This window comes from Centruroides sculpturatus, unplaced genomic scaffold (assembly GCF_000671375.1).
Source record: "Centruroides sculpturatus isolate CEXI.00-Female unplaced genomic scaffold, Cexi_2.0 scaffold683, whole genome shotgun sequence".
In the NCBI taxonomy this organism is placed as follows: domain Eukaryota; kingdom Metazoa; phylum Arthropoda; class Arachnida; order Scorpiones; family Buthidae; genus Centruroides; species Centruroides sculpturatus.
This window is the reverse complement of record NW_019384858.1, coordinates 202,772-229,726: the sequence shown is the minus strand read 5'-3', so window position 1 is coordinate 229,726 and position 26,955 is coordinate 202,772. Positions and strand designations below refer to the sequence as shown.

The 26,955-nt window shown below is 51.6% G+C and overlaps 1 protein-coding gene across 13 annotated transcripts in view; it reads left to right on the top strand.

Annotated features, from left to right (window-relative positions):
• The window catches only part of LOC111630606 (RNA-binding protein Musashi homolog Rbp6-like), an 88,198-nt gene that overhangs the window by 19,686 nt on the left and 41,557 nt on the right, over positions 1-26,955 (top strand). For 4 of the 13 annotated variants that reach the window (XM_023374727.1, XM_023374728.1, XM_023374729.1 and 1 more), the window contains exons 1-6: positions 15,081-16,278; positions 16,374-16,414; positions 16,545-16,626; positions 16,945-17,029; positions 17,153-17,194; positions 23,930-24,022. In XM_023374727.1, coding sequence (XP_023230495.1) covers positions 16,217-16,278; positions 16,374-16,414; positions 16,545-16,626; positions 16,945-17,029; positions 17,153-17,194; positions 23,930-24,022 — 405 coding nt within the window. In that variant the 5' untranslated portion in view covers positions 15,081-16,216. Of the gene's footprint in view, positions 1-11,956; positions 12,279-15,080; positions 16,279-16,373; positions 16,415-16,544; positions 16,627-16,944; positions 17,030-17,152; positions 17,195-23,929; positions 24,023-26,955 lie in introns of those variants that run through there. The other 9 variants (XM_023374735.1, XM_023374736.1, XM_023374733.1 and 6 more) reach the window with 8 other exon arrangements.

Genomic DNA, 26,955 nt, shown 5'->3' with positions numbered 1-26,955 from the left:
GTAACGCGGTAAACGGGAAATGAGATTCCGATAGAAAGACGAAGTAACTCTTTCCCCTTAATGTGCCGACGTAAGTAATTCCGGACGAAAACCAGTAACGACCTTCTAAAACGACGCCCGTAATAATAATAATATCAATTCCGGGACGAAGAACGAAAATAGAAATTTATACGCAAATGACATAAACTCGAATACTTTGACGTAGTCTGCTCTCCGCGTGCTGCGGAGAGCAGACTACGCGGGGGCATGACGAACGCCGCCACCCCTATCGGTCGGCCCCCGAAAAAGAATCGGACCGGTTTAATTTACCCCCACCCGCCGTAATTGTTGCCATGATTGGAAAGCGACGGCGCTAGTTTATCGGCCGTTATTTCGCTATTCAAACCACTACCGTTAACGGTGGAGGCACCAATTCCCGCTCCGTCGTCTCCGGACCCGTAACAGTACAATTCTTCTGTCCTTTCCAAAGGGAAGTAGGAAAAGAGAAGCGCCATTTCTACGTCTACCAGTCCGAAGAACAAATCGTTACCACAACGGGACTGACGACCGGGAGTAAATTACCGGCTCCCGCTCTCTAATTACGTAACCGGAAAAAAGAACGATACGAACTTGTCTTTCCGCCGAATTTGCCGAAACCAGAAGAAAGGGAATTTTCCCACGAAATTTCCTCCCGTTGCTCAGCGTCCTTTGTTACGTAGTCGTAAGAACCGTAAACGGCATCGTTCCTCCCGAAACCACCGACCGAAAATTTCTTTCCCGGTCTGGGGCTTCCACCGTCAACGAAAAGGGAAAATATGGAAACGGTATGGTTTTCCTGGAAATTTAGCCGGGAGCCGCCGGAAAGAGATAAGTTCCCGGAAGACCCAAACGTTTTTTGGCTATTTCCGCACCCGTTTTGGAGGAGTTGGCCCGGTCCCCCTTTCCGAAAACTGTCGATCGTCTTAAGACCGATGAGCAATGGACGAGAATAACAGAAGGCGTGGGCTGGCTTTCCTCTTATTTCCCTCTCCCCGTTGGATGGTGTTATTTACAAAATGGTTTTAAAAGGAGAATTGGCGAATTTACCTCTTATAAAAGTCCGTTGCTCTTAATAGTAATACGGAATTTGTACTTGGTCCTTTCTCCTTTCGTTTCGTGTATTTGTGCCCTATATTTATACGGACGGTTGGGAAAGACCAGTGACGCCAGGGTCCGTTAAGACGGGTTAAGCGAACCGATAAAAAATTAAAGACCATTCCCCAATATATTTTGCACCTCTGTGCAAATTACACTTAATGTTTCCGACATTTTCCGTCATAGGTACTCCGATAATACTATACAGTATGCGCCTTCCGGTCATTTCGTATAATGCCGTGGAAAGGGAAACCTACTTTCTACGACGTTTATCGAAGAACTTTGCGTAAATAACGTCCCGTTGTAAAGCGGAGAGATTAGACCAATCGGGCAATTGGCACATTTTGTACCTAAAACCGCGAAAGTAGATCTTACGCGATTAAACCTTTGTCCGCAACTGGAGTTTCGCTGCGTAAGGCCTTTCCAGAAAACCCGGGGAAAAGTTACAACCCCGGTCTGTCGCCCGAGAGGCGCCCGCCTTTGTCTGGCAGGGAACTGCGGGACTGAGAGGGAAAATGTTCAATGTTCTTTTACTTTTGTTACTAGTGGACGGAGAAGAAGGCCGGTATACGTCGCCCCAAACAAATTTGCTGCGGTATTCCCTTCTGTTTTCTACTGGCGCCAATACGAACCGCCCTTAGCTCCACCGTTCCTAGCTCAATATACCGAAAGGCGCGAATTTTAAAATTCTGAGAATAATTTTTCTCACTTTGTCTTCGCTTCTTTTCCATAACCGATTTGGGCGAATTTTCTTTTTTCTCGCCGTTGGCCGAAAGCGTTTGGAAGACAGGAAGGTTCTCGGTTTCGAATAATTCCCAACTAAAGAACGGATGGGCAAAGAGGAAGTTAGTAACCGAACGGCTCCACCCCGGGTTCGAAGCGTCTCCCGAAAGTATCGTTCTGACAAAAGAGAAAAATCCACCCGAGTTACGAAGTACGAAATTTCACGAAGAGGGAAAGGAAAACGTTAAAATTAAACGTGAAAATTTCGGCACCAACCGGGGAACCGCGTTACCAGAATGAAAAGCCAAACGTACCCAGTTTTTCTCCCGGGATCCCTGATTCACCAAAGTATCGTCGGTTACAACGTGGTATTTTTGCCACGTCGTTAAATACCACAAATTTACGACGTATCGTAACTGCAATTCGCTAAGCCGGTCGTAACCCGATTTACTATTAACCACAAAATATCGGCCATCCGATTTCGAGATTATACCGAGGTCTATAAACGCAGGGTCGGAACACCAATGTTCCTTATGCAGCCGCCATATTGGTTCCTTAGTTCCGAGTCACGGTATAGATCTCGTGCAGTAAATCGTACTGTACTGTACGTTCCTCCGAATTTGAGCCACGGAATTCGTTTTATAATTTCAAATATAGTATCTTTTCATTCAGAGGTTACTCTGATATATAATTAAAGGCTTTAATTTTATATATAAAGTAGATCTTCAAAAGTGTTTGCCAGAAATAATAAGGAAGTTCCTAACTTTAAATTAAAAACTAAAAGTTCTTTGGTTGAAACTTACAACATACAATACAAAGACACTACATTGTATTTCTAAATTGAAAAAGTCAATGATATTAGTCATTGCAGTATAGAGATAGATTTTATTTAAAAATTCATAATCTGAAACTTCTTTGTTGGAGATAAACAGTTACAGTACAGAGATATATTCTATTTACTAGATAAAAAACTGCATTTAGTAAATACAATATCTAGTTATCGAGTGCAGTTTTTCATTCTTTCTATCACTTTTTTTAGTGATTATTTTGGATATTAAGGAACTGTTGTATGTACTGTACGTGGCTAGATTTTTCTTACAAACCGGGAAGCGAATACATCATCCGTTTTACTGTTCAGGCTTTATCCACAAATTTAAAATTTACTAAATATTATAACTAGAAATATAATTTAAAACAAAGGGATGACATATCAATATCTATTTACAATAATTTACACATTAATTTTTACCATCGGCAGCAATAACTTTCTCTGGTCTACTCTTTTAACTTCAAATTGTCACTCCTCAAAATGTATTTAAAATATTCGGTACGTTATTTTATTCGTTACAAAAGTTATTGCAAACGCTTTGTAAATTTATATTTTTCACGTTATTTTATTCGCTAACCTCGTACCGTTTCGTACTGGAATTATCGGTTATATCGAAGTCATTTAGCTCTCCCGGTTTTGTTAGCGAGAAAAACGCCTTTTGCCAACGAAATTTTACAATTCGTTACCTAACACCAAACCGTTTAAAACAAAAATAGATAAGATATCCTTTTAATTAATCGAAATGGAAAAAAAAACGGATTCAAATTCGTTTTACAAACACCGTATACGTTATCACAAGGGAACCAATATGGCGACTGCCGCAATGCATGGCGGTATCGTGTCCTGACCTTTGAGTATACCGTTTTCTCCAATAGGATTATAATCCGAAAACTTTCAAATTGCGCCAGTTGTCTCCGACACCAGTTTCGGTGATAAAATGGAAGAGAAGAAACACTTCCAAAATACGGGGGTTAATAGATGAAGTCGAATAAAACATAATAATACGAGGAAGGTAGATCCAACTGTTACTTTTCGCGAAAAACGTAATTTGCGAAGTGAATAGTGTTAGTAATGTATGTACTATACTGTACGTAGAAGAGTAAATGGAATGATTATGAAGGCATTTCGTAGAAAAATGACTAAAAGGGTGAATTTTCTATATAATTGATTACAATAGTTGTCTTTTTAATTTTGACAAGATGAAGAGAATAATATGCCTTTCGAAAGGAGGTTTCGGTTGCTCAATTAAAGTAAAAGTCGATAGAATGGAATTAATTGGTTAAGATGTCTTCGATCGACAGACGAGGGAAACGACCAAATACTCTTCGACCGTCTCCACTTCCGACCACCCACTCTACGTCGTACATAACGACGCCCGTTTACGACATTTTCGGTTACGACGAGTCGTCGATACACGACCCGGGTTTTAAAGGACGATTTCGTTCGGTCACCCACTTCTTAGAAGGTAATCGCGACGCTTTCGGCCGACGGACGGAAAGTCCCGGAACCGGAAAAGGACGCGCTTTCCGGGAGCGGTGGACAAATTTTCGCGTAATTTAACCGACTAATTAGCGGAAGCCGCGTCAGAAACAGGCGCCCGCCTCAAATTGATGGGTGGTGCCGGGACGGGGAAGAGGGGACGAACTTTAATCGTCCTACGGAAAGTTCCGCCCCACGCGGCGTCGACGGACGATTTTCTTTTTCTCGGACCGGGTCTTTGCGAAATTCGGACAGGCGAAGAAGACCCAACACCGTCCCCCAATTAAGGGACGTTTTTTCCCGGAAACAGCTCTCTTCCGGGCTAATTTCCGTTTCCGTCCGGTGGTGTCGCTTTTTGCTTTCGACTCCGGCTTTAAAAAAAATCCTTACCCCGGTAAGAAACGTTCTTACTCCCGTCCGTGGCCCCACCTGCTTCGTCCAGTTTTCGCAGGTGGCCGGCAACCGTTGGCCTAAGGAGAAGACTCCTCTCGCTCCTTTTTTGAGCGTTAGCCATTAGCGCCGCCAACCCCCGTCGTCGCGGCGTCGCCCTGCCAACGATTACACAAAAGGAGAAAAGTTTCCATCCCAGCGACGCCTGCCAAGAGTGGCGATTCGCGGCTCCCGGGGAAAAACGTAAAAATTCGGGTCTGTCCGTAACGCCGTTAAGTCTCTCGAGCGTCTTCCCTCCCGCCGACGACGGCCGCCGTTAACGACGCGTCGACTTCCCGCCGCTTTCGCCTCCCCGACGCGACCAGAAACGACAGATTCTCTTCGTCGATTTCTCGTCCGACCGAGACTCCCACCGAGAGCAAAAAGTCCCCTCGGCCGTCTTGGGTGGAAGGAGGGCCCTTAATGGCGGCTTTCCGACGTCTGACTCACGCCTTGACTCACCCGTTGCCAAAAAGACGAAATTTAATTGATTTTCTGCGGAAAAAATGCGCGTTAGGTGGCGACCGCAATTATTCTTTGGCGCGGGGGAGGAGAAGAATTCCGGGAAACGAAGGTCGGACGGGGAAGTAATATCGGGTATTAATCGAACGGCGAATATAGTTAGGGTTGGGTAGAATTCGAACGCATTAGCCGAGTAAGTGGTCCGTGTTGGAAAAATTATGTCCGTGCAATTAGATGCGTACGCCATCAATCAAAAGCCGCGCTATTGACGTGGCAGCCAATTAATCCCCCTTCCCTTCCTTCCTTCGCGTTCCGTAGCGCGCCACGCGCGGGGCGCTCCACCGGACGTTCTTAGTCGCCCGCGGTCCGAAAATAACGTCGCTTCCGGTTTTACGGGTTTCTACTTTGGTCGGGCGGAAACCCCGCCAAACCCTATACGAAAGTATTTCGATTCGGTCTTTTTCGTGCGCGAAATACGGTTGGACTGAGTGGACGTCATTTCCGTCGGTCGTTATGGGAAAGGTATTCGTCCGCGCCGAAATACCCTTTCTTCTTTGGGGGCAAAATCGTAGCCGAAATATCGCCAGGTCCGTAACATTTAGTAATTGGTAATGGGACATTCGGTTTTGTCGCAATTTCTTTATTTGCCCGAAGCTTTAATTTCTGTTCGGAAGTTACGTTCCGAAATCGGGCAATGGCCGGTCGTTTCCGTATCCATTTTTTAATGCTTTCGGCATCTTAAATTTCGTTTCTTTCTCCCACGATGGAGGGGAAGGAAATGCCCGTCGGTCGGTTTTGCCAGTGGTCACGAAAAAGTCCTAATTGGACGGAAATATTAAACTTTTCGGTCGTTGCCGAACGAAAATAAACTGGAACCCGGCCGAATTTTTCGTCTTCCGGCGAGGATTTCGGATCTTTGGCAACTGCGGATCTTCCGCCCCGTTAAACGAGCCTTGGAATTTTTTTGTGTCCGACGCTAAAACCGGCGCCGGTTCCCCGCGGAAACCGGAAAGTTCCAGGTATTTCCGCACAGAAACCGTAAAGTTTTCGGAAAAGTGTCCGGCTCACAAATCGGTACGTCCGTCGGAAATTTCGGAATTTCGGTCGACGGTGGAAAAAACCTAGCCGAAATTCCGCGCGGTTGCGAAAAGGTGAAGGAAATAATCAAATTCAAAGGGAATTTTCGGGTGATGCCGGCCGGAGAAGGGAAAGGTGGTGGATTAAGGTGGGATGGAGCGTCTTGTTTAGACGACACTATTCGATTTTAACGAAATCTCCGTCCAGAATCTTTCACATTTTCAAACAAAAGTAGCCATTTCGTTCGTTCCCCACCTAAAAGTTTCGCCATTGACCACGACATTGATGGCTCTTTATTATTTTGCGGAAGTCGAATGTTACCTGGTGCCAGATTGCACGGGAAAATCCGGCCACGCCTTAATAAACCAAAATACGAAACGTGTTTCCGAGAAAGAAGTTTCGTTTTCTTTCTTTCCGGGTCAGTGTCTCTATGACGGAAGGTCCAAGGGCAGAGACTACCTAATAAAACGTCGATGGCAGCTTAGCCAAATGCGGTTCGGCGGCCATCTTCCGTTCCAGTTAACTACCGAGGAATTCGGAAGGCAGAGGAGGCATTTACAGTTTTGGCCGGAAGCTGTTAAGAGTACGAATACGTTTAATATCCGACGACACGATGGGGACGACCGAAGAAAAGACGAAATTTGAGTCTCGGGCTCACCGGGCGCGCGACGAATTTCTGGCATTCGGTAATTACGCGATTTGGAAAATAATCAAACGGTCGAGCGGAGGAAAGTATTAATAGTCGGCATTTATCCGGATGACCAGGATGATAAAATAAAGGAAGAGGAAGGAAAAAGGAAAGATCGGTCCCGGAATGAGAAATCTATTCCGCGGAATCCGCTTCGACGTCCTCCGGTAATTCGAGACCCGCGAATTTAAGGACGGAGACGGAAACCCCTGTACCGAAAGGTTTTTCGCGGGTGATGCTGCCGGAAGGAAAAATCGTCTCCCGTCTCCCGTCGGAAACGGACTAAGGCAGCGCGCGCGCCGGCAATTATTTCTGGCGCGTTGCCTAATCAGATAAAGTCGTAATCTCCTCCGCCACTTAATTTACGTCGAAAAAGACGCGGCGCCGTATTAATTACAAAAATTAATTGTTACCACCTCGGCCACCGGTTACGTACGGCCGTCGGCTCCCTCCCACGCCGGGGGACGGCTTTAACGGGGATGGAAGGCTCTTTCTTTCGGGGGGGAGAAGTGGCCATTGGGAATTTGGCAGAGACGAGGAGGGAGGTGGACGTCTTCCGGATTTCGAACCGGAGGGAGAGACGGAGCGGGCGTTCGGTCGGTGGGCTCAAAAGAAAAAAAAAGAATTGATTGGAATTTGAAGAGCGCGGCGGCACTGGCTTCCTTTGGCGGAAATTCGGACACTCGTCGGACAAAGTGTCCGGAATAAGCCCGATTAATTCAATGGGTGTAAGTTGCATTTACGGCGATAATCGGAACCTGGACGCGTTGCCGGAGCTATTTACCTTCGACCGGGATTAAGTAGTTTAAAATTAGACGCTTCTGGCTTTAACACAAAGAAGGCGCGAAAAGTACATTACAAAAATAGGAAGATGCGGCTTGTAACCCGTCTGGCGCCATTAAGCGGGAAATTTCTTTATTGGCTAAATTCGGTTTTCCGTTTCCGTTGGTCGAATGCCTTAACGCCGCGCAAAACGTTCCGGCCGAAAGGTCTGGAAATGCGGCTATTATTTACGATCCGGGAACCCTCTTAGTCTATTCGTTAGCCGTCGACTTCTTTTTCCTTTCCTTCCCACACCGGTGACGTGGTTACGACGTCGTAATGACGCCCGGGAAAGAGAAAGACGTGGCCGATGACGTTAGTAGCCAAAGAGTTGCCAAAAATATCCCAGGCGGGTACGAAACGGGCGCAAAGAGGTCGGTTAAAAAGTCGGAAGGAAGAAGGAAGATTTCGTCGTCGGTCCCTCTCCGCGCCGCTTATTATCGATCGTGGATTTCCGTTCCGGCGGGGGCGGATGCCACCTGGTAGCACCGGAAGTAACGTAATCCGCGTCGTCGGCCGGAACCGTAGTAAAAGTCGGAGTCGTCGAACGGCGAGAAAGGAGAGCGCGTTCTTTCACTAACAAATAAGCGGGCGTATGAATGGCGACTATTATTGGACGCGAAACGGTGGGTCGCGTTATTTTTAAATCTCCCGACTGGCAAAGCCCAGACGATTCATTTACCGTTCTTTTTTTATTCCGGGTTCCTTTACAAAGAATCTCTCGTCCCGTTTCGATTCTTAACGGCGGAGGACGAAGGAGGGTTTCGTCCGACCCGACTGGCGACTTTCCTCGGCGGTGGGGAGAGAGGCGAAAGTTTTCGGGAAGGGAGTAAATCCCGCGGAAGTGGCCCGATGCGAGCGGAAAGGAAAGTCGATCCCCAATTTGCAGTCGACGAAAACAAAGGCCGGCGCAGAAGAGAGGCGGAGAAGGAGAGACAAGAGTGGTTTCCGCCGAACGAAAAATAACGTCGGAAGTTCCCCGTCCAGAAAGTGTACATTTGTCAAACATCGTCGCTGGGGAAATGTCACGGCGACGTCCCGTTATTGGAGTGTACGTAATGATATATTGTGACTTACGCCGGGTGACAGAAGCGCCGCGGGCCGGTTCCCACGTCCCTTCGTCTCGCGACGTATTAACATCGCGCACAATCGATACCGTCTCCTACATTAAGTATTCTTTAGAACAGATTCGGAAAAATCGGAAGACGCCGTGCCTTTAGGAGATTTTAAGGAATTCTGACACGTCAATTTTTAAAGAAAATAGAAAAGCTCTTTCTCGTCTCCTCCGCTTTCCTTTTTTTCTTTCTACGTCCGGTGGAGAGAGGGGGTGCGACGGACGACCCGCGATTACTCCCACCCCGCCGAATTAAAGGTCCGGCGATTCTCTGTTCTCCCCTCCAAATCCCGGCGGGCTCCGGATCGGAAATTCTTAAAGGCGCTAAACTCGGGGGTAAAATCCGGCTGATTTTTCCAAAACGGTGGCCATACGAGATTAAACCGCCGGCCACGGAAGGGAGGAAGATTCTGGCTCCTTCCGGTTAACCGGAAAGGAAACTCGGAACCTTCCCGTATGGACGGAAACCGTAAATGGGGAGACGGAAAGAAATAAGTAAATTTTCCACCGTTCCCCTTTCGTCCCGACGTATCGGGAAACGGCGGCATCTTTTTTTTTCTTATTGTTTACCCAGCTATATTTCTCTGTTTTCTGCACTGTTATAGCAACGTTTTTCCCATATTTGCTGCCGTTTCATAAAACGTGGTCTTGTAAATATCCGACAATATCTTTCCGAGTATATTTCCCGGCCGGCGTTTACCCGTACCCGCCTCTATATATAACTTCATGCACGGACGTGTTTCTTTATTTCCGTGCCGAGTGGACGGAAAGGAGTTTTATTTCGCGCGTAATTAAACTTTTCCGGCGGGGACGAAAGAGCGTTTCGGGGACTGAAAATTTCCGGACGGGAGGAGATTCTCCGACTACTACCGAATTTTCCGAAAGTGGTAGTTTGGTCCCCCGCGGGCTCCAGCCTCTATCCGGGCCGAGAAGCGTCCGAGGGTGTTCTTCTTTCTTCCGACTTCCGCGGAGGTTAAAGTGGGGTCTTCCCGCACGGTTTGGGGTCGAGTCTGTACTCGAGCGATAGACGAAGAGCGCCAGTAGAAAATAGACGGGGGCGTAAGAAGGGTGGCGGTCCGCGGCCCGCCGTTACCCCACCGGTTTAACCCTATTTTACGCGTCCGGGAGATCTAAAATGGGGGAGAGCCCGGCCCGGCCGTAGTAGCCGCGACGTGGACATCATTAATCACTATTACCACCGGTATAAAAATCGACGGGAGGAGTAAAAACAATAAACATTTTAGAAAATCCATTTATTTTAATTATAAAGTTGATATAAAATTTAGAAACCAATTTCTTACCGGAAATGGCTCGAGAAAAATCGAATTTCTAAAGTTATAAAGAAAGGAAAGCGTTTCGCGCGTTTACCGTAAAATTACAGAAAAGGGGAGGTTTCGATTACTTCTGCGCAGATGACAGTCGATCCGCGCGATTAAAAACGTCGTCTCTAACTTTTAAAGCGATGAGATATCGACTGGCGTCACCCGTGACAAAGCGTTTCGCCTCTCCCGTCCGGCGTCCACTTTCCGACTAATTCGCTAAACACTTCGATTTTCTTCCTCCTTTCTAATTGCGCAGCGCCGACGACAAGTTCGTCCGACTTACGAAGAAGGTGGGTGGCCAGGGTCCACCGACGCCAAAACTGCCCGTTAAAGGCAAGATGCTCCGAGAAAAGTAGCCTTTTCCCCGATGTTTCCATCTTTAACCCGCGCCCACCCTCTCTTTCTCGACCGTCCCTTTCTCCATCCCGCCGCTTTTCCTCTTCCTCCTACCCCTCCGCCCGGAAGCTACCGGACGGCCGTCAATTTCGCGCTTTTATTAGTTACTACCCGGTTGGGCGGCACCCACCCGGGTGTCCGAGTTACTTTACTCCGGGACGTGTCCGGTCGGAGAGGCCTCGTCTCCTAAATCCCGACTTATTAATTACGGAAAATACCAGCCCAGGGGATTATCCTTTCCTCTCCACGCGAGGCGCTTTCTCTCTCCCCCGTCGTTTTCCGTCGGGGTCGGGAATTTCCCCGAAATAACGGCCAGTAAGTCGACGGTAAAGCGGCCCACCCTTCTTGGCGGTGTGACGGGGGAACCTGCGTTTCTCAGCTGAAGATGCGCGGGATCCAACTTGGGGGCCGTCGTCCAATTCTTTTATCTTCCTCGGTCGTACCAACCCGACTTTAAATTTACTCCACCCTTTCTATTATCCCCGGCTGCTGCCAGACCTAACTCGGGGAAAGGGACCACCATCGTTACCCCCTCATTTTTGCGTTTTTCGGATTCGGAAGATCTCGAAACGTCGTGAAGCGCGAAAAGTTGGGAGGTTTTTCTGCGCGTGCGGATGTCTGTCCGGGACGCGATTTCGCTCACCCACTTTCCGGTTTAATAAGTACGACTGCCTTCTCTTAACGGGACTCGTGCACCGCTGGCAAAAACCGGAGATTTTATTATTGTTTTGGATTAAAGAAGGTTTATTTAAAGACGGGGGTGACGCGTGTTGTCTCCGGTGGAGTGGTACTCGACGATTTTATTCGTCTCTCTATAAAACCGGTCTTCGTCCTGGAAATTAAGCCTTTGTAGTTTTGTAATAATTAATAACAAAGAGTTTTTAAAATAAAATGCCGTAAGAGATGGCGCCACGCGCAATCTTAGCGTTGTCGGCCGGGAAAGTTAGGCAACTGGCTGTCCGATGTTTCTCATCTCCTACGGATTTGTTTCGAGACGGGGCGGAGGACGGAAAGCGATTTCCGTCGGCGTAGATTACTTGGCGCCGTCCGCCGGAGAGGGAGACAAATTCCGCACCCGGAAAAGGGGAATGGAAAAACCCGCGCGCTCTGGGTGTCCGCTTTCTCGGTATTTTCGTTTAAAGAAAAGAACGCGTCCGATGCAATTTCGTCAGAAAATTCCGCGCCGCGGTCTCGGGCCGACTCCCCGGTTATTACGAATGTAAACGGAACGAAATCGAATCGGAGCGGGAAAAGAAACAGGAATAAAATTACGGTAACGACGTTTCCTTTCTTCCTTCAGTTTTGCCGTCGACGAAATTTGTCTAAAAATAACTCGGAAGCCAACCGTCGCTCCCGTCGGATCCGACCGGCGCGTAAATACGCGGAGGGGTAATTGCGTAAGGCGGCGGTTGCCTCCTAAATTACGTTTATTCTGTAATAAGAAGGGAAAGGAGCGCCGTGGACGAACGTTATATCGAGTTATAGCGGGCTTTAAAAGGGCCGGACCGAGGTCTACGATTAATCGAGCGTTTATCGACCGCACAAAACTCGTCTTTGTTTCCGACGGTTATTAATTCCGGCCGCCGGTGAATGATGCTCTGTGTTTTCCTCTCGGCTCTACTTCCTTATTCGGTAGGGACTCCGTTAATTCCTTCTTTGGTTTTCTATTCTCGGACACAAAACTTGCGCACGTATGCCCGTGTCTATTTGTATATATATATGAACGTGCCTGTAGCCACCGTTCCGTCCTCTCCATTTTGCATTTTCGCTCCGAAGTTTAAAAGCCGCCGTTTTAAATAGTAATTGTGCGAAAATTCGACCGGGGTAAGTGTTTCCTCCTTCGCTCTCGTCTCGTCGAAACCTTTCTTTCTGCCTCGCGTGCCTTAATTTTCTGTGGCCGAACCGGCTACGTAATCGGTGGCCCTTCCGGACAGACCACGCCGCAACCCTTCGTCCGCCACCCACGGCCGCGTTCCCATTCCCCCGGCGGTTTCGTCCGTCGGACCGTCGCGTGCCTAAGTCCGCGGCGCGGCGCGTGCACGTTTAGCCTAAGTCCGCGACGTTAACTGGACGACGGCGGGGGCGGCCGATAGCCTGATGCTAAGAGAATTACTTCCGATCGGAAGTAAAAGTGGTATTTTAGAAGACGGAGCTGGGTCCACCACTAGAAGCGCCCGGCTCTTTCCTCTCTCGCGCTTTCTTTTTACCCACCGCTTACGGAATCAACGCTTTCTACGTCGTCCGCCATTGATACTTCTCGATCTTTACCTTTTCTCCGCCTTCTTGGGAAGAGCCCAGAAAGACATTTTACTCTCCAAATTACGCCTGGGTAAATATTAACGGACGTACCGTACCTCACCCGGCGCCAAAATATTACGCGCCGCGACCCGGTTCTATCTCTAACCTTACTCGTTACGTCCGGTGTGGGCGCGGGTGACAACCCCAGGAAGACAAATTTCCAGAGGAAAGTTTTTCCGCGCGAAAAACGAAATCGCTGGCTGGGGCCGCGACTATCTGGCATTTTTTTTCTGGTAAAATCGGGCCCCCGTCGTCGCCCGCTGGCTTCGAAAATTGCCACCTTCCTCCCCTCCCACCTACCAATTAACGGAGCTTTTAAACTCGGTCGAGATTTACTCCAATACCGCCAAAGTCGTTACCTTCTTTCCGTTGCGGTAAAGGACGAATAGTGACTTTGGTCACCCTGGTAGTCGGCCCGCTTTCCCACAGATTAGAACGTTATTCCTCCCCGGCCGAAAAATATTCTCCTTTCGAGCCCGCGCTTCCGCTTAAAACACGCGCCAGTTATCTTCCGGAAGCGGGTGACGGCGGATACTCGAAGAACTTTCGTCTTTTCTGTCCTCCGGGACGGATTAAGAGCCGACCGGTGCCAGTATCGATTTTGCGGTCGTTCCAATTTAATTGATTACGTCATGCGCGGGACACGTTCTTGTCACGATATTGCTTGTCTATTCTTAGAAGTTGATGGATAGCTTTATGGGTTTTTCGACGCGATCCCCGTCCACTTTACTCTATTTTTCGTCCCCTTTTTCCCTCGTACGTCGTCGGGTTAAGGGTTAATTAAAACTAATCCTCCGACCGCGGCTCTGGGCAAAAGTAAAACTTCCGGATGCCGGGTGGCGAGTAAATATATGGCCCGTCAAAATTACGGAATTTTGGTGTTTTTATTCTTTATCGCTTCGACAGATGGCGCCGGGGATAAGAGGCGGCAAGTTTGAAAATATAATTTCCCTCCCGTCCGGAAGGGTAGAGAGATTCGGCCGACGTTTTCGCCCGTCGCTCCCTCGATACCTCGTGCTATTTTAAACTAGAATTGGAGGTAAAAAGTTTGTTCGCGCCACAAATGCGAGAAAAAATAAAAACGGAGCGATTCATAAAGGCCGTGCTAGACGGATTGATATAAATAGTTGGCAGATGCTTGGAAGATTGTCGAGTGGAAAGCTTAGCAGATATTCCGTCTCGAACAATCTGGCTCTTCTATATTTGTTTGGTAGACTTGGGTTACCGTGTGCAAGCGCGCGAGTGACTCATCCGGCACCTCCCACACCCGGCCGTTCGACGACCATTATCTCCTCTACCTCCGCCAAATCGCCGACGTCGACTTTTTCCCGGCATTCGTAACTATAAGCCGATACTCCCCCCCCCGGTCCGCATCCGCCACCGCTTCGAAAATAACCCACGTGGGGAACGGCAAATTAAAGAAATCGATCCGCGCTGACACTTCCGTCCCTTTCGCGCCCCCTTTAGTGCGGACGAAGCGTTAATTCGTCCCGAATTTAAATGGGGAGCGAAAGCGGTGTGGGTAGGAAATCTTCGGAGTTTGTCACAATCAAAAGTTTTCCAACAGAAGGATAAAGAAATTGGCGGACAGGCGGGGGAGATTAGATCCTACACCAGACGATAGATGGCGCTGACGAAAAGTGTGAAAAGCGTAAGCGGTGCCAGTAAAACGGTCCGACGCAATCGAACGATGGATCCGCTTTATAAATGTCCGTTGATCGATTTTATTCGCTACCCGGTACGGTGCCCTCCCCACTCCGCCATACTTTGATCGCGGCGATCGATACCTTTCTACAGAAATCGAAATCCCCCTCCGACCGGTTAGATATTTAATCGGGACAATAAGGACTGTTTAGATCGACAGACTTTAATTAAATTTATATTAATTCCGTACGCGCATAAATGTTTATTAAAATTAAAGACCGCGGCTAACTACCGGATAATTATCTTGACGGTACAAACTCTTCCCCCTTAAACGTCGACTTTTTTACCCTTCTTTATCCGGTCGACGGTGTTCGCCTCACCCACTCGCTTCGATTAACCGTAATTGTTTATTATTACCTCGGTCTGATGCGCAATTTATTTGTCCGATTTTCCCCTGGGTGGGCGCGGAACGGAAAGTTGACGGAAGACAAAAGAAGGTTCGTTATTTTTAAGTCTGGAAAGTGTTGGGCGAAAGAAAGGAACGGACTCGGCCCGGCTGCAAATTACGGCTCGTAGGTGGGACGAAAAATGGACTACCTGTTTGGTTGGGGCGGCGGGTCCATTCTATAAATTACCCCCGGCTCCACCTGGACTCTACCGTGCAAAATTAGACCGAGGTAAATACGCCGAGCGGATATCGTGACTTTTCCTCCGTTGACGCCGTTTAAGTGGCTTCGTTAAGTCGTTCCTCTCCCTGGTGTCGGACGCGCCTCCCCCTCGCCAATTTACAGCTTTCGACTGTTAATTAATTACGGCCGCGGAAGGAAATATTTTGTCGTCGAATTACGACTAGGGGACCCGGGTAACAAAAGCGTCTTTCGCCGTCGGAGGGAAGAAAAATTCTAACTTCGGACGTAACGCAACACCCGGCCGCGCGGAATGCGCCGATGCAAATCTGCACACTCGTCGAATTTCGATGCGCCGTTCGAGCGTGCCGTAGAAAGTGCCCGCCACGCTTGGGCTCGTCGCCGCTTTTCCTTTTTATTGCGGGCAAAAAACATTTACACCTTTATTAAACGACGGAGGAGTCTCTCTCTCTCTCTCTCTCGCCAGAGGGCGCTTCCTCCCGAAAGTCCCCTCCACCCAGACGGGAGGAAAGAAAATTCGGCCCGGGTTTTAAATTCCGGCGCGTAAAGAGGCCGAGGTCGCCCGGCTGGAAATGGCCGGTCGGGCGCGTTTTGACCCCTTCCGTAAAGGGCCCGGTCCCTTCTGTGGGAAAGCCGCGCGTAAAGTACGGGAGAAAGTTTCTGGCCGGAAGGTCGAGACGGTCGCCGCGCGCACCTAGGATGGGAGGAGGAAGTGACGTGACGAGGCAACCGGAAGTGGCCGCGCCGCGTGGCGCCGCGCGCGGCGTGGGACGGCGGTAGAAAGGGCTCACCTCTGCGGGTCCTGGAGCGCGGCCGAGGAGAGAGTCGGAGGCCGAAACCGGACGGGACGCCGGACCCCCGTTTGTAAGTTTCCCGCGGCCGGGGCCAGACGGCATCGCGCGGAGGCGTGACCGGTCCGGGTCCGACCGACTACGTCACAGAAGAGGCGCCGGGAGCGCCTGCGCGGTGGGGACGTCCAATGGGAGCGGCGCGGGCGGCTGCCAATCGCGGCGCCGTGCCTTTTGGCCCGACGTGTTCGTCGTACCTACTCACAATGGTCCAATAGTCTTAGGCTGCAGTTTTAGTGTTATTCGGAAGCCACGTGCAGGGCTCTTACGTCGCCGTTCCCTAGTCGTAGTTGGTAGTGACTAAGTCGTATTTTGTAGTATTACTATGGAACCGGAGAACCAACAGAATAGCATCCCGAGTCCGAACGATATCTCGCACGATCCCGGGTAGGTTGACGCCGTGGTGCGGTCGGTGCGCGTCGTGCGCCGACGCCGCGTGTGGAAGGAGAAGGCTAACGTTTGTATCCGCTTGTCTCTTGCAGGAAGATGTTCGTAGGAGGTCTCAGTTGGCAGACCGCACCAGGTGAGTGGCCTCGTTTTAATTATCGGCGGCAGCGCGACCCATCCGGGTTACCGGTATCGCCCGCGGGTGTCGGTCGTCGGACGAACGGGTAAGGCCAGCCAAACCCAGTTTCCATTGTCTTCTCTTGCAGAGGGCCTCAGAGACTACTTTAGCAAATTCGGCGACATCACGGAAGTCATGGTGATGAAGGACCCCACCACCAGACGATCAAGGTAGGTGGACGGGCGGCGGCGGCCAGCCGGGGCTGCACACGAGTCGGCCGGGTAGGCATCGATCCCTCCGTCCGCCAACTTCCGCACGCCAAGGAATCGACTCTCTCTCTCCCGTCGGCATCTCCGCCCCCTCCCCCGCTTCCTCCCTCCCTACCTCCTTCCCCTTCGCCTCGTCTCGGGTTTAAGAGCCAACGACGTTTCCTCGGGCTCGTAGTCCGTGCCCGGCCGCCTCCGCGTAGTCCCGGCTTTGCAGCGTACGGCCCGCTCGCAAACGCAGAGGCGGGTCATGTTTACCTACGCTTCGCTCTATCCTTGCAGGGGATTCGGATTCGTCACCTTCGCCGAACCTTCTAGCGTAGACAAGGTCTTGGCCAACGGACCGCACGAGCTGGACGGAAAGAAGGTAAGACCGTCCTCTCTACACCTTTACCTTTCGTCTCGGCCCGCCGCGCGACCCGCGACGCGCCGGTGCTCGCGTCGCCGCCTTTTGTTTTTCCTGCTGATTCTCTTTCTTTCTTTCACGCAGATCGATCCGAAAGTGGCTTTTCCGAAGCGGGCACACCCAAAGGTAAGGTCGACTCTCGTCGTCGGGGGCGGGGCGCGGCTCTCTCCCCGCGCCGTTCGGCGACGGCCGGCTCCGCGCCGCGCCTCGGTCTCCGTTGCCGCGGCCGTCGGCGGTCCCGTCTCCCGGTCTCCGGCGCCCGTCCTCGCTCAGTTCCCGTTCCTTTCCGTTATTCCGGCGGAAGTCCTTCCACCACGGCCTCCGTCCGGGGAAGCGCGGTGCGGCGCCGAGTTCCCGTCGGGCTTTCGCCACGCGCGCAACGGAAGTCGGTTCGTCTTCCGGTGGGCCCGGGGACGGGATAGGAACGGAGGGACTGCGGGAGGGGGAGAGGAGCGCCGTCGCCGTCCAGAGAAAGACCCGGACGGGTGGGGCAGAAGGAAGTCCGACCAAGGTCGAAAGCGGGGACGTCCGTGGACGGAACAAAGGATTTTCCGCAGGATCTGGTCACCTTTCGTCTTTTCGTCGCTTCGACCCCATCTCGTCATCGATTCGGGGTGGGTCTCGGCCGCGATCGCTTTCCCGTCTTCGTATGCGGACGCGCGCATCTCACCTTTCTCTTTTCTGTTTTTCTCGTCGATTTGGACAAAAGGACTAGGACAGGCGGCTCCTTTCATCCACGTTACCGTCCCGTCCACAGTTCCACGTGGATGTCCGGAGGGCTAGGGTTCTTTCTCTCGTCCGGTGGACCGGGCCGAAGTTTCCCGGTGCAGTGGGTTAAATTCCGCCAACCGAAAGGGTCGAATTTCGTCCGGCGACGGAGTAACCACGTCAGAAACGAACGGAGGCGGGTTGTCGATGGCCGATCCGTCAGTCGTTCGACCCCGCGTGGACGTTTCCGTCCACTTCCACTCACCCCCGCGCGTGGGTTTTGGGATCCCGATTCAGGGGTTTAGCGGTTTCCCAACGACGACTCGGCTCGGTCACGATTACCCGGGCGGCGGAGGAACGTCAATTTCGCTTTCTCTCGTCCCGCGACGGGATCGGTCGGAAGAATTCCATGGCGTCCGAGAGCGACGAAATTCGTTTTCGTCCGGCCTGGGGCCCGAACTCGGACTCTCTCTCCGCCGACTTCCGGGCTTTCCTTCGCCAAGAATTTCGGCTTTTCGTCGGACTGGACGGACAAAAGATGCGGGGGGAAAGGAAGGATCGGAGCCGTAAGCGGAGGAAGGATCGGGCCGGAAACCGAAAGTTTCCGGCCCGATCCTTCCTCCGCTTACGTCTATTTCCGCGTCGAACCTAACGGCAATAGACCCGTCTACCGCCACAAAAGTCTACTTATTATTGGGGCCGAAAAGCAAATTCGGTGTAACCGGCGTTCCTTAATAATTCGCTTGTTTCCTTTGTTTCGGTAATAGCCCGAGCGTTAACGGCACTGTCGGAGAAAGTTTCCCCCAGCGAAAGGCCCACCTCCGTTAGCGGCGACGGATCGACTGCGTATTTTTACCCGACGATTATGCTGCGGGTTCTAATCGTATTGTTGTACGAATTTGTCAGACGCAATTTCGGTCAACTTTGTTAAGTAACCATCTGGCTCAGGACTTGGGGAAAGAGTCCCACCGAATGCGGCTATATTTTGTCGGTTTCTCTTTTAATCCGAAGTTTAGACTATAAAGAATGGGACCGTCCCCGACACTTTGTTATCCCGTCCCTTTATTTACGGGCGGTGGCCGAGCGTCTAGGCCTGGTTCGGTCAGAAAAACCATTTTTTTGGCCAAACCTCGGCCGCCTTTAAAATAGGCCCTTTTGGAGCGGAATTTAGCGCTTTTCTCGCCTACCCAGGACGTGGGGGAGGCGGTCGAGCGGGTGCCGAGTCTAAATAATAGTTTACGCCGAGAAACAATTTCCGTTGTGCCAAATAGGCGAAATTGCTGCCGGGCCGAGAAAAAGCCCTTAAGTTTTAAAATAAAAAGCCCGAAATTCCGCCGACGTGTTTGGTGTAGACCCTTTTCCGTTCCTCGCACTCTTAACTGCGTCCCCGGAGAAGGGAAAGCCCGTCATACCGGGTTACTTCCGCCTTCTTTTCGACCCGGGAGGGGAGTCGACGGGGCTTTAAATTCCGTCCGGATAGTCGGTTACGTCACAGCCGTCTTTTGTTTACGTTTGAGAGGCTTCTTTACGCCTCCGTCGGCGGCCGGGCTTTTTATCGATCGCCGCAATTACCGAGCGGCGGTAAGAGGCGCCGGCCCATTAATTATCCGGCGTCCGAACCGACTCGGTCGACGGAATTCCCCCGTCGGCCCAAAAGGCGGGAGGAACGGACCGTTTGGACGAAAAATTCACATTGGTCCATCGGCACTCGGCTCGGACCCTTCGTCCCGACGCAAAACCGCCGACCGTTTCCGGTCGTAAGAGGAATTTTTTCGTTTACACCAGCGGAAACGACCCGTACCCCGGCATCCTGTTTCGTCCGCTCGTCCCGCTCGAATTATCTCGACCCCGAGCCACCGGTTTACACAATGGATAACGACCGCCAGGGGAACCGGGGGGTGAACGCGGGCGGAGCCGTCGGGGAACGTAAAGGGCCCGTCGGAGCGCAGAACGTAGTCGGGAGGTCTTTTTACTCTCTCGGTTAGAGAAAGGGCCTGGCCCTTTCTCCGGTCGAATCCGTCGGTCCCCCTTTTACGGCGGGCACCTCCCCTCACGGACCCGGGCGAATTTCTCCCCAGTCGGCCCTCCCGGGAATGCCGAGGAGGAATTAAAACTGGCTGCGGTAGGGAAGAAGGCCCGGGTGCGAATCCCGCCACCTGGACGTTACGGATCGTTCGCCCACACCTGTCTCTTTCCCCGTTTCGCGCCTCCGTAATTACCACCGCCGCGCAAAAAACTCGCTTTTCTTCCGAGCCGTCGCGACGGGCGTCTTTTTTTACCTCTCCCTTTTCCGTCCCTTACCGTTTCCAAGGCCACGCTTCCTCGTCCACCCCCGCCGTCGGGCCGCGGACGGAATATTCCCACTCGGCTTTTCTTAACCGGAAGACAGAGGTGTTAATCCGGCCAATTCCGGCCGCTAGTCTTCCGGTCCGATGGGAAGAAGGGGCGAGTGGGACCGGGGAGCGAGAAATGGGGAAAGAACGGGTTTTACCGGGTGGCCTTTGGGTTTCGACTTTCTTTTCGTCTGGCCGAACTGGTTTAAACGGAAAGAAAAAAACGGAGGCGGAACTTTGGCCGTTTGTTTAAAAAGTGTCGGGGGCGGTCGATATCTTCGATCGCTTACGTCGAAATCCAGAAACCGTTCGTCCTCTTTCCTCTCCGTTCCGTCTTTACGTTTCTACTCCATTAACCGCGCTTTCTTTCTCTCGTCCGACAAAATCCTCCCGCCGGACTAGCGGGTCCTTCTCCACCTTTAACTAACCCCTTCCTCCCCATCGAAGACGGAATTTTCATCCGGAAAAGCGGGAATTGAAATCTTCCTTCCTTCCCTGGGTGGGAAAATGGCGGGACGGTCTGCCACCTGCCTTCTGCCAGAAACTACATTTGCCCGAGGACGACTTTTAATTTTTCTTCCGTTCTGCACGTCGGATTACCGCCTTTTTTGTCGGGGTTACGGAGGAGCGCCCCCGCCTTTCTGCCTTTAATTGGCGGGAGTTTTTTCGGGAGGAAAAGGAAAAATCGAAAATAAGTTTAATTAATCCGCTATAATTAGTCGAGACTTTGGCTTTCCTCGGGGGAATTCTTTTCTTTTCTAAATCGCTCGATAAAATATTTTCCGATTTACCAGGATAAAATTTAGTCAATAAGCGGATTAGATACGACCCTGGTCTTTCTTATTTCCCTCTCCGACGGGGCCGCTACTTCGCCCCTTTCTTTCGAAGGGCCCCGTCATCGCCTGGAAATGCCCGCAATTAAGACTTTTCCCTAAACGGATACGTCGGGGAGCAAAAAGTCCGCCGTCGGCGCATTTTTCCCTATTTCGGACGAGTGACCGCTGCCGACTCTCCTCTTTCCCACTTAACACAGGAATATTGTTTGGGCGGAAAGTCGTCGGACTCTCTCCTCCGTTGTTGGCGCTGACCGAATCCACCGCTTTCGAAAAATAAACCAAAGTATTTCTCAGTGTCGGTCGGCCACCGACCGGAGGATCGATCCGTTCCGATTATAACCGGGAGAAAAATCGCGCGAAATCTTAAGTGCCGTTTTCGTCGTCTTCCGCTTCCCGTCGTTTTTCCGGGTGGCTCCAGTCTGGGAAAAATTCGGAAGGGAGAAGGGATTTCTTCCGGGTGGACGGACTGCGGACGACCGACTTCCCACCTCCCCTTTGGCGGAGTGGGTCTCTTCCCGAGTTGTACTCGGTGGAATAACCGGAAGCCAGACCGACGCGTCCTTCCTCCGCTCGTCACTTTCGGCTTCTTCCTCTTCCCGGACGTAATCCTCACGTTAACGGTCGTCTTTTGTACGGGAATGCCGAAAGCCTCCATCTCGGTCTCCATCTTTTTTTGCCATTGTGTAAAACCCGAAAGGTTGGTCCTATTCTTCTTCTCTGTCCGACCACGACCCTCGGCCAGAGTTTACGGACCGCCGCTCCTCCCCGCCCACACCGCGCCGCGACGCTTCGTTACCGGTTGCTTCGGTGGCGCGTGACGGGTTCTTTTTTTCGCCGGAGTCCTCTTTTGGGTTGGCCATTCGAATGGGAGGCGGAGACGATCGCCCCCTTCGCACCTCCCTCCGGCCCGGGAAGGGCCGAGGCGCCCTTTACCGGAGCCGGGGAGAAGCCACTTTTCGCACCGCCGCCTTTCCTCGCCTCTACCTTCCCTCTCGCCCTTCCTCTTCTCGCTTTTTCCTTTAGACGCGTCGTCTGCCGGTGCTTCCGAGCGTATCTCTCGCGCGCCTCCCTTCCGCTCGTTAACTCGACGCTTCTTTTCGTTCCGCGATGGGGTCGTCGACCCGCTTCGCCCTTCGCCTTTCTTGGAAATTTTTCTTCCCTCGGACGCCCGAAACCAACGCGTCACTAAAGTTCTCTCGGCCGGGGAAGCGGCGGGAATCCACCGGCCTCGTCCCGTTGTCTTCCCAACGGAGCCGCGCGCCGTCGCGGCCGACGGCCTTTCTCCGCGGCGCTCCGTGTTTCCGTTCCCCGGACGAAGCCGAGTTTCCCGGAGTTCGTCGGTCCCCGTCCCCCGAAGAACGGGGATCCGAAGTGTCGCGGCTTCTCCCCGCCAAACGGGTCGATGGTTCTTTTCCGACCGGAAGCGGAAGCGCCTCGAGTTTCGTCACGCGCCCGCGGGAAGAACGTAGAGAGACGAGAAGAGTTCTTCCGACGGTCGACCGAAGGACAGGCGTCCGACGCGTTCCGTCGGTCCGGTAAGTCCCGGAAGACGTAAGGATCCGGCGGAAACGGAAGGAGAAGAGGGCGAAGAAGGACGGAGGTCGCCGGTCGAGAGTCGTCTCGGAGAGCCTCCGAGTTCTCCTTGGAGAGGATATTTCTGCCGCGGACGGAGAGGACAACGGGAAGGTCCACAGGGTCCCGGCGACCGGAAGGGGATTTCAGCAGTTAAGAGAAGAGGGGAGGGCCGTTCTTCTCGTCTCTTTTCGGTGCGAGAAATGCCGTTCGCCTTCCGTCTCTTCCCGACGGATTATGTAGCGCCATTTAGTTACGGGACTCCTCCACTCCTGTACTGTACTCGTCTTCCTTCCCTTCTCTTTACTTTGTGTAGGACGGGAGGACGGGGCGAAAGAAGCGCCCCTCCGGTTAAACGGGAGGAAAACGCGACCTAGCCTGGGTTTGTGGGCTGGAACGCCATTCCCCCACCTCTCCCTTTTTTCTTCCGTCTTTTCTCCGCCTTTGTCGGAGGGACTATCCCGCCGGGGCGCTTCTTCTTGGGGATTTTCTCCGAAACTTCTCCGGACGTATTGTTAAGGGAAATTTCCCGTTTTTTCCCCATCTGGCAGAAAAGTTCGAAAGGGTCTGGTGTTGAGTGAATCCGTCTTTTGTTTCGTCATACGCCAGCCAACGAGCTTCGACGCCTGCCTTTCGACTGCCATCGATCCGGATTGGTAGCGGCTTTTTTCCGTCGGGAGGGTCGGGCTTTGGCTCCGGAGCCCGACCGCTTAATTCGGCGGAAGGCGGCGCATCCTTTGTTTCTTTGCCACGTTGGGTGGGAAGGAAAGGAACCGGTCACCTAGAAGGGGGCCCCGCGCTTTGGCCTAAGTTTCCGGGAAGGAAGGAATTTTTCTACACGCGCTTGGAGGGGCGGCGATTAGAAATTCCGTGTTTCTCGGCGCCGGAGAAGAGAGGAAGAAACCGCCGCGTCGTTAGCCGGGGGGCGCCACCGGGGTAGAGGTTCGGCCTTGGTCCAAACGGGAAATATCCCTTTAATTCGACCGGTTTTACAAAGCCTTTTCCTTTTTCCCTGCCCGACGTCCGAAATTGCCACGTTTCCCGGAACTCTATCTTGGACTCGCAAAGTTTCCGACGTCCGTAATTTAGCGGAGAAGAGGGGTCGAAACGCGAATTACAAACGGTTAGGACGCGCGAAAAACGCCTGGGAGCTCCCGCGATGGACCGACTTTCGTGGCCAGATCGGGCGATTAATCCGCACCCGAAAGCTAATTATTTTTATGCCGTGTTCCCCGCCCCGTCTCTTCCGGAAATCGGACGGAAGAGAACGTAACCTGCCACCCGGGCCTTTTTCGTTGCCGGAAAGAAAGGGCCCGGAACGCGATAATTACGCCAGCGTGGGGGCGGTAAATACGGACCGTCCCCGTATATAGCGAATACTACAGGATGTTAATGAGGGTGATTGGTTGCAGATGGTAACCAGGACAAAGAAGGTGTTCGTCGGAGGATTATCCGCTCCCACTACGCTCGACGACGTCAAGAACTACTTCCAACAGTTCGGCCGGGTGAGTAAGGCTTTTCCATCTTTAACTAGCCTTAAGGCGTTACCTTCGAAAGTGGTCGGCCCAATCTCGGCCAGTTGTCCGAGATTGGGCCGACCACTTTTGTCCCGGTCTTCGGCCACCCACCCCCGCGCCAGACTCCAAAGGCCGGATTAGGCGCGCCCTATCCCGTTTTCGGACGTTGGCCTCCGTCCGTCCTTTACTCGTTTTCATCGTCGTCCCCCCCACCCGGTGTTTTCGGGGGGAGAAACACTTAAGCTTGGTAAGAGGGAATTGTCTGCTACGGGACGATCGGTGGGCGTAAAATATTTAAAAGACCGACGGCGCGAGCGGAAAACGTATTTATAATAATTTATAGAGGAGGGGGAGGCGTTTTTGTCTTCTCGTCCGCTTCCGTCGGCGCTTAATACATCACCGTCCTATGATTTATGTAAAGTCGAACGGGAGGCGAATTCTTGTGTAAAAAAGTGGAGTTACGACGGACTCTTCTCCGTCCGGGATAAAGAATGCCGTCGGGGAAACAAACGGATAAAATTTAAGTATGAATGCGCCGCCTGCCCGGGTTTTAAACGTTGCCGAGCGATTTCTGTTTCTTGCCGCGTTACCCAGTCCATCAGTTATTAGTGACACGTAATTCTCCCCCGAGTGGCGCGCGCGGGCCCGACTCCGCTGCCGGCCAAGTAACGTATCGATTTTCTCCGCGCTACTTCCTTTCTCGCATTTATAAATCTTAAACTCGGACCGTTACGTCGGCCGCCGGCTTGGGGGACGTATAATTCCCGCCGTACAACAGAAACTAAATCCGTTACCGTTCCCTCCCGGGGAATTTATAATTGGCCCGTTTTTTAAAACGCTGGAAATTCCTACGGTTAAATCGGATCGCCCGTGTCTTTTCGGTCCGTAAAAGTCGCCCCGTCACCGCCCCTCTTCCCCTTTCGCTTGTATTCCATCTGTATTTCTACCAATGAGTCGAACGAAGCATTTCGAGGAGAGGGTCACGGGAACCGGAATTAAAGTTATCCGTTTTTTTAGAACAGGAGGTTTCTTGGTCCGTTTAATCGGACAACCCCTCCGCTTCTGCCTCGTCTTTCTTCCGGGTTGGAACGGAAAGCGAAGAAGTCGCGAGAAATCGGGAGTACTTCGGAATTAGTTGTTTCTACACCTGCTAGGATCTTTCTTTTCTCCTCCCCTCGACTTTTTTTTTAGAAAACCGGCAGAAAACCAATTAGAGAAGAGAAAAGACGTCGAAGGGGGTAAGAGTGCTACAAAAATGTCACCATCCATCTCACTTAGGGTGACGGGCAGTAAACATTAGGAAAAGTGTTGAATGGCGTACATTTGGAAGTTCTCCAGATGGACATCAATAATTACGCAGTTTTCGGATCCACTCTCCCAATAACCCGACTCATCATTCACTCGGTCGGAGGAAAGACGGCAAATTTATTCTACAATCATATCGTACTTTTTTCCTTTCTCTTACTGTATCTCTCTCTCTCCAATCCGGAACCCGGGCAGTACGGGCACCGACGGCCAAAGACCAGTTTTAAAGAGATTTTCGGGACCCTTCGTCTTCCCCACCACTCGCCATCACGTGACGTCCTCTTCCCCTTTTTCCCCGCTCTTTCCTTCCCTTTCGTCCGCTACCTTTCCGATACGTACCCCCCGCCGTCTACCAATAATGGCCAACTTTTCCCCCGTTTTCCTCTCTTCCCTCCGCCTTTTCCCCTTCGTCACTTCCCCGATTTTATTTAAAAGACGAAAATCAGCGGTTAGAAGATTACAAAATACGGTTTTAAAACGTTTTCCTTCCTTCAATTAACCGACCTTGGCTTTATTTACTTTCTGTTTGCCGCAAACGGACTGTCCCCTCTCCCACAATTATCCCCCTGGCCGTAAACGAAATTCGCCACCGGCGTAGCCAGGTAGAAGAAAGCTCTGGGTGTATTTTTTGCCTGGCGCCGGGGGGGGGGTTGCGGGTTAAGCTCGACGTCTGCCGGGATGATCGACGTCCCCTCGGAGGTGGGAGGTGTCGACCTTTCCGGAGGACGGCGAGATGGCGATAACGAATTGTTGTCGCGACGTTGTATTTTCTATAGATAATTCGATAAAGGACTTTAGTAAGATTTATAATCATCTTTTTCTCGTTTTTTCGTCGTACGCCATTTAAGACGTCGCTTTGTTCCTTTTTCTCGTCGACATTTTCCTAAGTGGAATCGTAAAGTTGCGCGTGAGTACGCGACTCAAAGTGTCTTTGCAGTCGTTAGGTACGACCAAGTCCGTCGAGTGTTCCTTTAGCGGGCCCACGCCCCGTTTGGGCGTTACTAAAGGCCGCTTTTTCTTCCGTTAGATGGGTGGACAATAGAAGGGAGCACCTTCGATAGAAAAGTAACGGCCGCGGTTTTATGGTCTATAAACTATCAATGAAGATAATATTGCGGCGGTCGGGCTAGAAAACTCCTTTGTCTGCGGTAGAAAGAGATTTTCTCGCTCTAACCCATAACGGTGGTTTCGTCCCTACCTTTACGTAAATTAGGTCTGAAGGTTTATCTTATCGGGCGTTGCAATTAGTCCAAGTTTTCGTCGTTTTCGCCCGGTGGGTAAAAGGCACTTCCGGTTCTTCCGTTCTGGGTTTCGACCTGGGCAAAAGGCAGAAATTACCGGCCGATGGGAGGGAGGGTCGACCTCCCCCCCACGCCGCCAAGGTTTCTCGACTAGGAACCGCACATCGTCCGTCCGTTAGAGGGCGACGATAATTCCCGGTATCCATGGAAACCAGGTGTGCGGAAAGGTTGGGGCGGCGGAGGAATCAGCCACTGGCCTTCCGATAAGAACCGGCTTTGGACGGAGACGAAGAGGGACTAATTGGGTGGAAGCGCGGTTGATAATCGCTTTATTTAGACGAATAAACGGACTGGCGGACCGGAATTTTTCCGCCG